General features: G+C 40.9%; 1 protein-coding gene across 1 annotated transcript in view; it reads right to left on the bottom strand.

The window, feature by feature from the left end:
• Window positions 1-11988, bottom strand: part of EFHB (EF-hand domain family member B) — a 49123-nt gene extending 37135 nt beyond the window's left edge. The window contains exon 1 of the mRNA XM_024742053.1: window positions 11068-11988. Coding sequence (XP_024597821.1) covers window positions 11068-11988 — 921 coding nt within the window. The remainder of the gene's footprint in view (window positions 1-11067) is intronic.
• Window positions 11989-15656: the final 3668 nt, after the last annotated feature.

Genomic DNA, 15656 nt, shown 5'->3' on the forward strand with positions numbered 1-15656 from the left:
TGTTCATCAATTTGAGATATGAAGGATAGCAGAATTTGCCACCCCCAAATATGCCTCTTTGGCATAAGGATTGTTTTCAACCAATTATTTTAAGAAACAGCAGAAGCTCTGAAAACAGAGTAGAAGTTACCCTTTTGTAAGGGACATGTACATTTTACAAAGGAAATCGCTTGTAAAGGTGTTTCCCTCTCTGTACTAGGAAGAGAAGGTTGACTCTAAATGTCCAGGAACTCTTATCAATGGAGAAGGCACTGATGTATTCTGCATAATAAACCTCACCCTTGTTTACCATGCTTTCCGTGGTAACCTCCCATAGCTGGCCTTCTTTTTGCCCCAACATCTTTTTTTTTTTTTTCATAGTTAGATGAGTTTTCTTCTTTTGTTGAAGTATAGTTGATTTACAATGTTGTGTTAATTTCTGCTGTACAGCAAAGTGACTCAGTTATTTTTTTAATATTCTCTTCCATTGTGGTTAATATAGTTCTCTGTCAACATCCTATTTTTTTATAAGATTTTTTTTTGATGTGGGCCATTTTTAAAGTCTTTATTGAATTTGTTACAATACTGCTTCTGTTTTATGTTTTTGGTTTTTTGGCCTCGAGGCATGTGGGATCTTAGCTCCTCGATCTGGGATCGAACCTGCACCCCCTGCACTGGAAGATGAAGTCTTAACCACTGGACCGCCAGGGAAGTCCACCAACATCCTTTTTTGTCTGTAGCTAAAGATGGTATTTAAGGTGGTGACTTGGGCCATCTTGGGACTTACTCAATTTTCCTGGGTATCTTCCATGTATATACATGAGGTATACGTGTTAATAAATGTGTTTGCTTTTCTCTTGTTAATCTGCCTTTTGTCACAGGAAGTCTCCGCCAAGAACTCAGAAAGGTAGAGGGAAAATTATCTTCCCTCCCCTATTATTTCTCCATCAAGCTCCACAACATGGATATACTCTATTCTTCATAGCCTACACTTTGAATCTGGCTATCGCAAACATGCTTCCCAAGTTTGATGAAAATCTGTTGTGTAATTTTTCATGTGGTCCAGTAAGAGACAAACGGGGGCTTCCCTGGTGGTGCAGTGGTTGAGAGTCCGCCTGCCGATGCAGGGGACACAGGTTCGTGCCCCGGTCCGGAAAGATCCCACATGCCGCAGAGCGGCTGGGCCGGTGAGCCATGGCCGCTGAGCCTGCGCGTCCGGAGCCTGTGCTCCGCAACGGGAGAGGCCACAACAGTGAGAGGCCCGCGTGCCGCAAAAAAAAAAAAAAAAAAAGAGAGACAAACGGAATGAACTTTTGTTTTATTTATATAGATATAAACACACTAAATACACAACAGCAGGCAAATGGTTAAATAAAATATGGTACCTTCAAAAGATATGCTATTGTGGAATCATTTAAAATGATGTATATACAACATTTTAATGGTATAGGAAAATGTTCATGAATTTAAAACAAAGACGTAAATTTGCATCGTACAAATTCAAAGAATCACTGTCTGCAATGTGCACAGAACACCATAGACAAAAAGTTGTTAGTTGTGATCGCCATTTCTGAGTGGTGAGATTCCATGTGCTTTTATTTTCTTCTTTGTACTGTTTTCTCAATATTTTACTGCGTACTGCTTTATTACGCAAAAGAAAGCAATGAAGGCTTTCAAAAAATCTATAAACAGTATCAAATAGAAGGGAAACAGCTGCAAGAGCACTAGAAATAAGAATGAGAATCAAGTATATGCAGAGCCAAGATGGAACTTAAGAGCAGCTTTAACGGTCACCTTAAGTTCTACTTCCTGAGCTCTAAAGGGGGGACCTCTGCTGATCCTAGGGACCCCTTAACCGGAGAAAGGGAACAATGATCTTTTCTGAGTCTTTTTCCTTTTGCCTCAAGGGCATTTGTTTTAATGTCTCGGAAATGTCTTTGATTTCATCCTTCAATCCTCTACTGAATTTTTATTTAGACTCTCTAAATAACTTATATTTAAGTTCTAAAATGTCGTGTCTTCTTCTCTGGCTGTTCTTTCCTTTTTATTATTTTTATTTATTTATTTATTATTAATTTTTATTGGAGTATAGCTGCTTTACAATGTTGTGTTAGTTTCTGGCTGTTCTTTTAAAAGTTCCAAGCGGGCTTCCCTGGTGGTGCAGGGGTTGAGAGTCCGCCTGCCGATGCAGGGGACACGGGTTCGTGCCCCGGTCATTGTCTTACGAATGCAACATCTTTTATCTCTCAAATAACTTTCCTGTGTGCTTACATTTCCCCTGCTCTCTCTGGGTTTTCTGTTAGCTTGTTTCGGCCCCTCTCTTCAAGCTGGCATCTGATCATCACAAAGTTTAAGACTCCACAGAGATGATTATGGGGCTCCGTGTGTTACAGGGCTTGTTGACTCTCAGGCTTTCCTATAAGATGATCAGTTAATGAGGCAGCCTTTATTTTGGTAGAGTCCCCATATAAATTTTTTTTTCCTCTAGGCTATTCAGAATTTCCAGAGACTAATAATAATGGTAATAAAAACTGACGATAATAAAGCACATCACATAGGCTGGATACCATTCTAAGGGCTTCCTATGTATTATTTCATTTAATACTCATAATGGTTTCCACAAGGTAGGTACTATTATCATCTCCCTCGTAAGCAAAGCACAGAGAGGTTGAGTAACAGGGTTATACTGCTCATATATTGGCAGATATCTGAGCCCAAGCAGGCTGGCTTCTGAGTCTCTAATGTGTCATGCCCTCCTATCTCTCTAGTCACTGCCTACTGGTGAGAGGGTGGGCTTTACCCCCCAGCTGCTGGCCCTTGAAGGGCCCACTGGAAGAGGAAGCTAGGGAAACTGCACTACAGAAACTACACTTTTACTTACTAATGTCCCATTTTCAGCCTGGAGCTACCCTCCTGCCTTATCTTTGGCTTGGAGTCTTTTGACAGTTTTGGTAGAATGGAGTGGGAGCTGGTGGAGAGAGGTGGGAATCATGGGAGCATAGAATGGAGGAGGGGAACTAGAAACCCAGCTACACTGAATTTGGACCTCCAACCAATCCTTCAGTTTTCAGATCCAAGTTTTACTACATCTTCTTCCATGGGCTGAGCTTCTCAGGGATTATTCCAGGCAAATGGGATCATTTCTGGTGGAAATTACCACCTGATTTTCCCTCATTTCTGGTGGAAATTACCACCTGATTTCATTTCCCCCTGCAAAATCAGTGGCCATGTCTCCATCTTCTTATTTTCTAAAATTTATTGAAATTTTTAAACTGTTGTGTCCTCTTCTATTTTCTTTTTCCTCATGGTTTATTATCATAAGAAAAAAAATACAATTACAGGCCACCAAACTCAGGAAATTAGCATGGATATAATTCTAGTATCTAATATAAGGACCACATTCAAATATCACCAGTTGCCCCAGTACAGTCCTTCCTAGAAAAAGGAGTAAATCCAAGGTCACAGCGTAAGTGCTTGGTTCCTCTGAAAATCAGACACCCCCATTAGCCATACAAGAGATTTATGAAGGGAAACACCTGTGAAAGATGAAGGGGGAGGCGGAGGGTAGGCAGGGAGAGCTTTCAGACCATGTCACCTGTGAAGGGAGAGCAGGAAGGAAGTATTAAGAAGAGCTTCAGGCCACAGCACAGTTCTGAGAACACTTTGGCCAGGCCAGTGTGTGGTCTCTGAGACTACGTTTCCCATTAAAGGAATCTGTGTTGGCCAAACAAGTTCATTTCTAGAATCCCTGCCTTGCTCTGTCCTGGGGAGTGTGGCCTGGTGAAGGAATGCTGCAGGGGATCCATGGGGCAGCAGGTGGAGGCTGTCAACCGGCTACACTCTTCTCCCCACCCCCGACCCCGGCCCAGACCCCCACCCAGCAGGTCTTCTTGAGGGGAGTCAGGATCCAAGTGCCTCGGTAACCAGCACACATGCATAGCATTTACTTGTCATGTCTGTTCTGTCTTCTTTGGTCAGGAACAGTTCCTAATGTTCTCTTGTCTTTTATGACCTTGACAATTTTTGAGTATAGGTCAGTTATTTTGTTAAATGATCCTCAGTTTGGGTTTGACTAGTGTTCTCTTATGATGAAAGTTATACATTGTTGTCAGGGCTATCAGAGAAACAATGCTGTGTTTTTCTATCAGGAAGCACACACTGTCAATTTGTCCTATTAGTGTTAACTTTGATCCCTAAAGGAAGGTAAAGCCAGCTAGGTTTCTCCACTGTAAAGTTTGTAATCAATAATTATTCTATGTAATGGATAAACAACAAGGTCCTACTGTAAAGCACAGGGAACTATGTTCAATATCCTGTGATAAACGTAATGGGAAAGAATATAAAAAAGATTTATATGTGTAACTGAATCACACTGCTGTACGGCAGAAATTAACACAACATTGTAAATCAACTATGCATCAATTTAAAAAATTATTCTGTGTAAATATCCAGTTCCTCACTAAACTTTTACCTACTGTTTTAATATCCACTGATGACTCTGACCTAAATCATTACTACTATGACGGTTGCCAAATGGTGACTTTCTAATTCCATCATTCCATCTGCACTATAGTGCAAGGAAATTTTTTTTTCTTGCTATGTTTTCAGTCACTCGTGTATTTATACCAGTATGGGCTCATGGATTTCTGTTTTATTCAATGGTAATTTCTTAATTGAAGTACAGTTCATTTACAATATTGTGTTAGTTTCCGGTTTACAGCAAAGTGATTTGGTTATTTTTTTTCAATGTTTTTCCATAGTTTATTACAAGATATTGAATATAGTTCCCTGTGCTATACAGTAGGTCCTTGTTCATCTATTTTATATATGGCAGCGTGTATCTGTTAATCCCAAACTCCTAATATATCTCTCCCTCCCTTCCCCTTTTATTCAATGTTAATTTTATTCAGTGCTCAAAGTATAACAGTTTAGGCCACTGGGAGCCTCTTCAAGCTTGTTTCTGCACCCCTTTGACATATCTGCATTATTCTTTAAGCACTTTCTTACTTTATAGTTCTCAAAGGTGTTCCAAGTTCATATCGTACTACACCAGCCCTAGAGTCAGCCATTCCCCCAAAGATTCCTGATTCCTTTTAGTAGAGAATGATATTTAGAAATCAAGATCCCGATTCTGGTGTGCTCATTGCTACTAAGTAAACATTGTTTCTAGATCCTCTTAGAGGATGGAGCTAGGAAATGTGTGGTGTATACACACCCCACACATTTGCATCTATATCAATTCTATGATACTCTGTTTAGTTAAATGTTTAGCTTAGATATTGACATGGATATAGACATAGATGATATAGATATAGATATAGATATAGATGATATAGACATAGACATAGACATAATACCATGAGTTTCCACCAATCACAATCCAACACAACAGGATTCCTTCTATCCTCCTCCTTTTCATATTAGTAAGTTTTTTCTCTACCAGTAAGAAACCTGGCTTCTACTGTCCTCGGTCTTTACTTATCTGCTCAGGCCCTCTGTCTGTAATCAAACTCCCAACTGCACTGACCACCTCCTCACTCAGGCACCTCCTTCCTCAGTTCCCAGCCACAGCAGTGCCACCTCCCTTAGCCAGCTCGTCAGTTGGTCCCCAATATTACAGGTTTCAGTGACCAAGTATGATTCAAGTTAACTCAGGAAGGTTGATATGAGACCATTTTCAGCTGCTAAAGACCCACTGACCCATAATCATCTACTCTCCAAACTCCGTGTGGGCTGGCATAATGGTCCGATCTCTCCCTTGGTCAAGATCACTCTGTTTTGCTCATAGATATCCCTAACTCGGAAAATCTCAGCAAAAATTTAGGAATGATGGCATCAATCTTTCTGCCCAGAAGGCCCTGAACCCGTTAGGCAAATAAAACCACCCACTTCGCAGAATTCTGCAGAGATTGGCTCTTTGCAAATTCAGACAAAATGAATCTTTGTGACCTTTTTTTTGAGTATCAGGGCTTGCATGACTATCAGGTTCTCACAAGATTTACAAATAGGTGACCCCTTTGCCTCTACCCATCCCCCAAATAGCTATCAGGGTCTCTTTGTGTAGAAGAGGAAAAAAATAAGGCATCCCTTTGCATGACATTTACCACATTGTAAAATCATTGGTCTATTGGTCTCAAGTCTCTAGACTGTAAGGTTTTTGGAAAGCCAGTACTGTATCATTTTTCATCTTTGTAGCCCTAGCGCCTAACATACTGTCTAGTCATTGTAGACAATATTATCTTTTTAAAACCTTTCTTTGAAACTTTCCTTCCTTCCTCCTCTTTGTACTTCAGGCTTCAATACCATTTATCAATGCACTTTGTAAGGTTCAGTTGTTTAGTCTTAATAACCCCAAGGTTTCTGCCATAGTCAGAGGGACAGTGTCAAGGATGTCCTGGAGAAATGGCCATTAGAGAGATTTTGATCTCTACCAGAGTGCTGTCCAAGAGCCCTTCCAAGGGTCTACACAGAGAGGACCTCGTTTTACCAGACTCTTTAGTTCTCGAAGAGCACTCCAAAAATCTCCTCTTGGGCCACCATTTCTTGGCTTTTCCTGAATACAGGTCCTTGCTGCTACACCAATGACTGTACCAGCAGTCATTGCTGCTATACCAATGCTGCTATACCAATGACTATACCAGCAGGACTAGAAGGCTTAATGGGGTCTCATAAATCCATCAGAGCAGACCTTCACTTGCAGCCAACTCTGGGCAGCAACTTCAAACCACAGGATGAGTGTCCTTACAATGAGATGCATCTGTTCCCCTCCCCCCAACACTGGAACGGCCTCTCGTGGAGATGACAGTTTCCTGAGCGCACCCTGATGAAAAGCTAGTGTCCTCGCAGGCTGATTTTAGCAGGTTCTTCACAGAGGTATTTCCATCTGAACTCTGCTCACTGTCATACTTGAAAATGGGTTTTGACCTCTCCCAAATGAACTTCTTCCCTTCTCTGAAACTGGATGAACTCAGGGGCACCAAATACTTCACCATCCCATCCCTTGATCAGGATGCTGGGGATCTCCTATTCTTTTCCTTTCAGTTGTACGCGTTCCACTAAGCCTACGAGAAGTAGATAATGCACACAATATCTAAACACTTACAAGCATAAAGAAAATGAAAATATGGAAGTCTTCTCAATTCTTTTCATATGCTAGCATTCCCCTAATACCAAACTCCAAGAAAGATAACCCAAAAAGGAAAACTGTGTCCAATATTACATGGGATCGTAGATGCAAAAATCCCACTAAAAAACTGGCAAATCAAACCCTAGAATATATTATAATAATAATATATCACAACCAAGTAGGGTTTAGCTCCAAAATATGAAGATGGTTAGTTATTAGAAAATTAACCATATTAATTCAGAAAAAGATATATTTCAACAAATGTGGGGAAAGCTCTTCATAGTTCAAGCTCTATTCCTGACTTTTAAACATACTTAGCAAACTGGGAATGGATATGGCAAAAATAATACTTAATGGTGAACCATTAGAATCATTCCCATTAAAGTCTGAAAAGCGACCTTTCAATATTGTATTATTGATCATAGGCAATGCAGTGAGATAGGAAATTGAAATGAGAGTTATATATATTAAAGAAGGAAAGACAAAAGTGTCAATATGATTGTCTACCTAGCAAATCCAAAAGAAATAATAAGCAATTAAGACCAATCAGAGTTCAGCAAGATGACCAGATATAAGAATAAAAAAAAACAAAACAATGAAAACAAACATATGAAATAATTTTCAATCTCATTATAAATCAAAGAAATGTGAATTAAAACAATGCCTTACAAATCATTATTAATTTTTAAAACTTAGTGGTACAATCTTTTAGGAAGGGATTTGGCAAAAAGAACTAGAGAAAGATTCATCGTTTGGCTTCTGTTGAAACTCTATCCTAAGGAAATATTCTAAGACATATACATAAAGAAGTTCATAGACTATTTTTACAGAAAAATCTGGGAAAAAATCTATTGTCCAAAAAGAGAGGGAATGAGTTATCTAAAGAGTCATATATGGTATACACTACCAAGCGTAAGATAGATAGCTAGTGGGAGGCAGCTGCATAGCACAGGGAGATCAGCTCAGTGCTTTGTGACCACCTGGAGGGGTGGGATAGGGAGGGTGGGAGGGAGGGAGATGCAGGAGGGAGGAGATATGGGAACATATGTATATGTATAACTGATTCACTTTGTTATAAAGCAGAAACTAACACACCATTGTAAAGCAATTATACTCCAATAAAGATGTAAAAAAAAAAAGGAAGCATATATGGGCTTAAAGAAATATTGCTTTTATCACTAAAATATCTTTTAAGTTCTCTGTAATAACACTGAAAAATTTATTAAATAATAGTAAGTGAAAAGTCAAGACAATTTTTATGCTTGCTGTAACAACTACATAAAAATGATTAGGAGAAAAGTGTCATGGGAAGTATAGTACAGTCTAGAACTCAGACTCTTAAATTGGAAGTGGTGACTTCAAATCCTGGGGCTACTACTTCTTAGCTGTAAGACTTTGGCCAAATTATTTAAGTTTCCTCAGTTTCCTCACCGGTAAAAAGTTAATACCTGCAAAGCTCCATGGGTAGCGATGTTGATATAGTAAAGCCACTGATAACAATTAATGTGAGGGCAGCAAAGTGCCAGTAGGCATAGTGTTAGGGTGATAAGATTATTGTGTTTTCATTCCTGTTTTCTAAATTTTCCATGTTATTATCTTTGTTTTATAGTGAAAGTAGATAATTTAATATTTAAAAAATTATTTTAAAAGGAACCTTGTTTCTAATCTAGGCTAATCTCTCCTCTGGCCTGTGATCCTGTTTCCACTCCCTCCTGCTTATCTGGGGTCTGGTTCCACCCATTATCTCGTTTGTGTTATCTCAAACTCCCCTACTGATTCACTAGATAAATAAAATTATTCCTAAATGGAATCTTTACTCTGTTCTCTTCACTGTCACACTTCTTAGGGGGAAAAAAAAGTTACAATAGTTTTCTCCAATTCTAATTTCACTCTTCAGTATATTGGAATCTGCATTCTCACTATGTTGCTAATTCCCTTAACGCCCAAAGCTAAGTCATCTTTATTCTATTTACCCTATCGGAGACGTTTTAACACTGCTGGTCACTTTCTCCTTGAAGCTCTCTTCCCTATCCTCTCACATTTTTTTTTTTTTTCCCTCTCACATTTAGAAAGGAGGACGTGAGATGTAGCAGGAAGCAGAGGTTTTAGAACTGCCTGTATTGGAAACCGGAAGCTGGTTTCTGCTTGTACGTGAGATCAGGTCTGAAGCCATAGACCCAGAGACTGCAGAACCGATCCAGAAAGGAGAAGCAGGTATGGTCAAGTGAGAAGAGAGTGGCTGGGGAAATCCAATAACGGAACCAGAAAGCAAAGTGGGTCAAAGACAAAAGAACACCCTGACTCCCAAGGGGAACAAAAGTCTGCAGATGCCAAAAAAAAAGTTCTGCAGAATCCCTGTGACCACTTCAGCAGAATTGTGTTCTCTAATGTCTCCTTTACTCCCAGAATACTTTAAGGATGCTCCCTTTATGTTGCTCAATACCACCCTCTCAGACTCACCTCTTTCTTCTCTGACTGTTTTTTCTCCCACTTAATCATCCAGCCTTCCTTCCATTTACCAAACATATATTTACTGAATGACCAGTATAAGCTGGACATCATGATATGCCATGAAGCTACATGATAAATAAGAGAAAATCCTTGTCCTCAAGAACTCACCTAGTTGACATTTCTTTCTCTGATCATCTCATGTGTTTCCCAAAGTAAGATCTTGCCTAGACCTTCTTTGTCCCATTTCCACCCATGGCTCCAACTGTCTGCCTGGCTTTTTCATCTGATACCCTGTAAATAACTGAAACTCAGGATGGCCAACACCAGATATTCATGTGTCACCGAACCAGAAGATGTCTCATTATCAAACTAGAAACTCCTAAGTCATCCATCAACTTCCCTCTCTTTCACCACATAGATCCACAACTGGATGGCAGTTCTTAACAATACCATCTCCTAAAAGGTTCTCAGAATTGCTCTCTCCTCTCCAATTCTTTCCAACTCTACGTTAATTTCAGGCCATCATTACCTTGAAATAGCCTTCTAACTTTTTCCTGTCATCCAATATCTTCCCCTTGCAGTCCACCATTATTATTGATATCAGAATTATCTTTCCAAAAGGCAAATTTTATTCATTTCTTCCCTCATGAAGATCCACCATTGCTTCTGTACCCATACGTTTTACCCCTGCATTCGGGACCTTTAGATTTCTTCTTCATCTCTTACCACCATGCTGGCTAAACAGAATTGCTTATACCTCCCAACACAAGAAGCTTTGGTCATACTCCATGCCATTCTTTGCCCAAGATGCTCCAACCGTTTCCATCTGACAATTACTGACACCTTTCTAAATTAGCTGAAATATTACTTGCTCTGTAAAGCCTTTCCTATCTCCTCCAAAACAATTGTCCAAACTCTCCATTGCGCTTCATATTTAGAGTGTACTTCTATTAAGGAAGAATTTGTTTTCTATGCATTCAGACATCTATATAATATTTGTTTAGTTATTGCCTCCAACATTGGAGTGAGAGCCTAAACCCATGGGATTAGAATCATGTGCTTCTCATTTGATAGTGCCCTGGACCCAGCATAAGGACCACCACAAGTCTTTGCTGAAAGAATAAATAACTAACAGAATAATGAATAGAAAAAGCAAACTGTTTTTGAAAAAAGTACATGAATATTAGGATATAACATGTATTACAGTTGGAGGGTTGAGAAAATGCAGATTGAGGAATGAAATGTCGGTCAAAGGAGAAAGGAGGGAGAAATCAAGAGGACCCATTCGTGTGCACAGAAAACAAAGCTGACATTAGAAAAGAAGGCAGAGAGTCAGAGGAGATCGGACAGAATAACAGCTGGAAAGAGTCTCTTGGGACAAGGAATATCAGAATCTCAACAAAATCTCTGCAATTTGACTCTGCAAATCCAAACAAGTCTCACTCGTTTATCATCTTGATAGAGACATGGCTAGACATAGTTCCTACGGAAAGTACTAGGAAAAAACTTACACTTGGCCAGCAAGGCAACCGATCAAAAAATTTCCCAGAGTATATGGGTCTGATGCGATCTGGAGGTTCTACTCCTGGTTCAATGTTCTCAGTCTCCCTTTGCTCTTCAGGTTGTTGAGCCAACTGGCACTCAGAAGGTTCTATCACCAAGCCCATTTGGGGTTCTGTAGGCTTAGTTTCATCTGGATCCTCTGGTTGGGGGAACCCCATGTCCACCTCCACAGAAGGCTGCATCTCCATGCTGGGCTTCATCACCACACAGGTGGACTCCTTTTCCAGTCCCTGTCTAGGTTCCATACCCAAAGTAGTTTGCTTCCCCACTGAAGCCCCTAACTCTTCAGGGTCACCAGCCACAGGACATCTCCTGCTGCCTAGAGCCTGTGGACTTTCACACACCAGGCCCAGTGGAGACTGTGTTACCCTTCCAGGACGACACCCTGCCAGAAAACGCTCATTTTCTAAACCTGCTCTTCCTGGCAACATTCTCAGAGGACATTTTGTTTCCTGTGAGGCTGAGACCCTGCTGACTCCTAAATTACTCCCGTCCATGAAAGTCCTAGAAATATTCTGTCTTTTTAATCTTATATCAAGCCCATTGCTCGATGGATATTTTGTTTCTGGTGAAGCCATCCTCTCCTCATATTTATTACTGCATGGAGAATCTTCTTTTCCTAATCCCACTCTGAGCCCCAACTCCGTGGGAGATGTTGTTCCCATGAAGACCCTTCTCTCTCCTAAGTCATCTTTTCCTTCCCGGGTGAGTGCCACGTCCATGCTCAGGGGAGATTTCCTCTCAGATACCCTCATTCCTCCAAGGGCACTCATCTCTAAGGGGTAAGCTGCACCTGGCTCGAGGGAAGATCCCAATCCCTTGGAGCGCCCCAACCCTTTGGGGGACCCCACTCTTACGAAAGAGCACATCTCCACTCAGACTTCCTGCCCACTGCTTCCTGCCCGCCACTTCACACCTAGCAGAATTCCCTGGGGAAAAGATGATGGAGGTCTGTTTACCCAGTTACCAGGGAAACGGGGGCGGGGCTTGGAGCGCAGCTCTTTCCAGGGCAGGACCCCACCCATCTCTCTCCCTCTTTCTCCTCTCCCCCACTCTCTCCTCTTTCTCTCTCCCTCATTCCCCCTATTCTCCCTTATTCTTTCTCTCTTTTTTCCCCCTTCTTTAGTAGATTTGGAGGGCTGGAGAACTTGAAGGATGTGGTCTTGGGCTCCAGATCAAATGACCCCAAACTTCTCTTTGGTTTCCCAAGCAACGCAGTCCCCTTAGGATGGGTTCAGCCAGGGGCCTACTCCTGGCCACGGGCCTATTAATTTTACTGGCGATCAGAGAATAAATAACCCTCTTTCTGGTGGTGACCACCAATTTTAGATCCTTCCTTGTGAAAGTACATGCACACTGCATGTAGTTCTTTCAGCGCTTAAGACATTCTTTAAAAATTCTGTAAAGTTACTATATTTGTCAGCTGTGGTAAGGAACATCTTAAAGTCTTTGAAAACACACTCCAATAAATAGGCTTTAAATAGCATTTCAAGTAAATATATTAAAATTTGAAATGCGTTACACAATAATGCATATTGACTTTTTTAAATAATGTGGCGAACTCAAAATTAAGTACGGGATTTTTTTTAAACTCAAGTTTTAATGAATACGTATTTGGTGAATATTTGTCATGTTCTACACATACAGGGGATACAGAACACCTCGCTTAGAATTTGAATGAAATTTATGAGATTCCACTTTTTTAAGAAAGCCTCATGAAAAACTTGCAGAATCCAAATTTTTTTTTTTTTTTTTTTGCTGTACGCGGGCCTCTCACTGTTGTGGCCTCTCCCGTTGCGGAGCACAGGCTCCGGACGCGCAGGCTCAGCAGCCATGGCTCACGGGCCCAGCCGCTCCGCGGCATGTGGGATCCTCCCGGACCGGGGCACGAACCCGTGTTTCCTGCATCGGCAGGCGGACTCTCAACCACTGTGCCACCAGGGAAGCCCTCAAATTTTTTAAAAAAGTGGTTAAGGGATACTATTTTACATTTGTAAAAACAGTGTACTGTAATTTTCTAGATAGCTAGTATACATATTCTTCTCCCCCTAAGCAATTTAAATGACTTGATTGACCCCGGGGAAGCCCCAAAATTTTTTTTTTTTTTTTTTTTTTTTATTTTTTATTTTTTATTTTTTTATTTTTTTTTTTTTTCCTCAAATTTTTTTAAAAAGTGGTTAAGGGATACTATTTTACATTTGTAAAAACAGTGTACTGTAATTTTCTAGATAGCTAGTATACATATTCTTCTCCCCCTAAGCAATTTAAATGACTTGATTGTGTGTAAATCAAGGTATGTCTGTATAAGTGTTCATTCGATTCTTTTGTTTACAACTATCTACAGTACTGAGTCCTCATTTTGTGTCAGTTCTGGGAATACAATGGACTAAGCCAATCCCTACCTCATAGAATTTATATTCTAGTAGGGATAGATAACCATCAAGTAAAGCAATAAATAAGATCATTTCACATGATGAATGATGAGTACCATGAAGGAAACAGAACACTTTGATATGGAGGGAAGCTACTTTAGAATTGATGGGCTTAGAAATCCCTTAGGTATGTGACATTGAGCTGAGGCTTTCATGATGCCCTACAAAGACACTAGCTTTTAAACCTGAATAGCTCAAGTTTCCATAGCCTTTTTCTCACAGCCTTGCCACCATGCCTACAATTCCTTATGCCAGAATTACCTTTTGGTTTGTCTCCAGACAGTCCCATTTAAAAGTGAATGTTACCATTCATTCCATCTATGCAGAGTCGTTCTTCAACTACACAATGGAAAGATTTCCTGGAGGAGAAGATAGAAGACATGGAGTGTTGTGGATGATTGAGAGATGCAAGGTGCTGGGAATTCCTGAGTCGGTGTTTAAAGATTTGAGGGCAAAGGCAGCACTAAGGGCAGTGTTCAGTTCTGCATGACTTTATTTAGGCTCTATCCATTTTGTAGCTTCCTTAAGAAATTTTACCACCTAGTAGTTAAACAGGAGAGAAGGGGTCAGGGCACAACCTTTAAAAGAATAACATAGGGGCTTCCCTGGTGGCATAGTGGTTGAGAGTCCGCCTGCCGATGCAGGGGACACTGGTTCGTGCCCCGGTCTGGGAAATAGCCCGAGGACACGACATAAACAGATTAGAGCCAAATAGGTCCAAGATGGTGGACAAGTCGACTTCCACTAGACCTAGAGCCTCAGTATATGATCATTGTAACACATCAGCAAGCTGATGGCACACCCACAGGCGCCATGACAGTTCCAAGACCAACCATAAAGGTCAAAAAGTGGGCGGTGGCCCCATTCCTAGAAATCCCCACCCCTTCCCCAAAATAGCTGGAATACTCCTCCCACTCTTTAGCCTATGAAATTACCCACCCCTATAAAAACTGACAACCCCCCCTACCCTGGTGCTCTTCTCACCTTCTGAGATGGCCCACACTCTGTCTATGGAGTGTGTTTCTCTCTAAATAAATCCACTTCTTACCTATCACTTCGTCTCTCACTGAATTCTTTCTGCGATGAGACATCAAGAACATGAGCTTCATTAAGTCCTGAGGCTAGGTGTGATCTCCGTTAAAAGACCATGGGTTCAAGTCCCAATCTGGGTTTTGGCTGGGTTTGGATCCCGGCCTGTGGGTTCAAGTCCCACTCCAAGTTACACGGTTTCAGTAGGATCTCCCATTTGCTACTAGAATGTATCCAATTATCAGTCCTCTTCAGTTATCCAGAGTTAGGGGGAAAAAAACACAGGCCTATTGTGAGTGGCAGTACAAGAGCAAAGCTTTACTGTGGCATTTCCATCTCTCCAAAATTACTACTGGATCTTAGAGGTACCAGCCACCGGAGCAGAACTCCCCAGGCAAACATTATGACTAAACTATAAAATACTGTGGAATATATTCATGAATACAGAGAATTGGAGTTTTTTGGCCTTGCCTCACAGCTTGCAGGATCTTAGTTCCCCGACCATTGAACCCAGGCCCCAGCAATGAAAGCACTGCTAACCTCTGGAAAGCCAGGAATTCCCTCACGAAGGAAGTGAATTAAAAGACAAAATTGGTAGAAAGTCGGACTCCCCTGCTGGTCCAGTGGGTAAGACTCTGCTCTGCGCTCCCAACGCAGAGAGCCCGGTTTCGACCTCTGGTCGGGGAACTAGATCCTGCATGCATGCCACAACTAAGAAATCTGCATGCCTCAACAAAGATCCTGTGTGCCTCACCTAAGACGCGGCACAGCCAAAATAAATAAATAAGTAAATATTTTAAAAATTGGTAGAAAGAAATGAATGAGGAAGCAATACCCTAGAACAATGATGGGGAGTTCCTAACAATGTATAAATTTCAGCATCCAGGTGTTATTTGTGAGGACTTAAGTCAAATGTTCTCCATTCTAAATGTAATTAAGCTTGGGAATTCCCTGGTGGTTCAGTAGTTAGTGACTCAGTGCTTGCACTGAGGAAGGCGGGGTTTGATCCCTGGTCAGGGAACTAAGATTGCACAAGCTGCATGGTGTGGCAAAAAAAAAAAAAAAAAAAAAAAAAA

The sequence above is a fragment of the Neophocaena asiaeorientalis genome, unplaced genomic scaffold (assembly GCF_003031525.2).
Source record: "Neophocaena asiaeorientalis asiaeorientalis breed wild unplaced genomic scaffold, Neophocaena_asiaeorientalis_V1.1 scaffold154, whole genome shotgun sequence".
Classification (NCBI taxonomy): domain Eukaryota; kingdom Metazoa; phylum Chordata; class Mammalia; order Artiodactyla; family Phocoenidae; genus Neophocaena; species Neophocaena asiaeorientalis.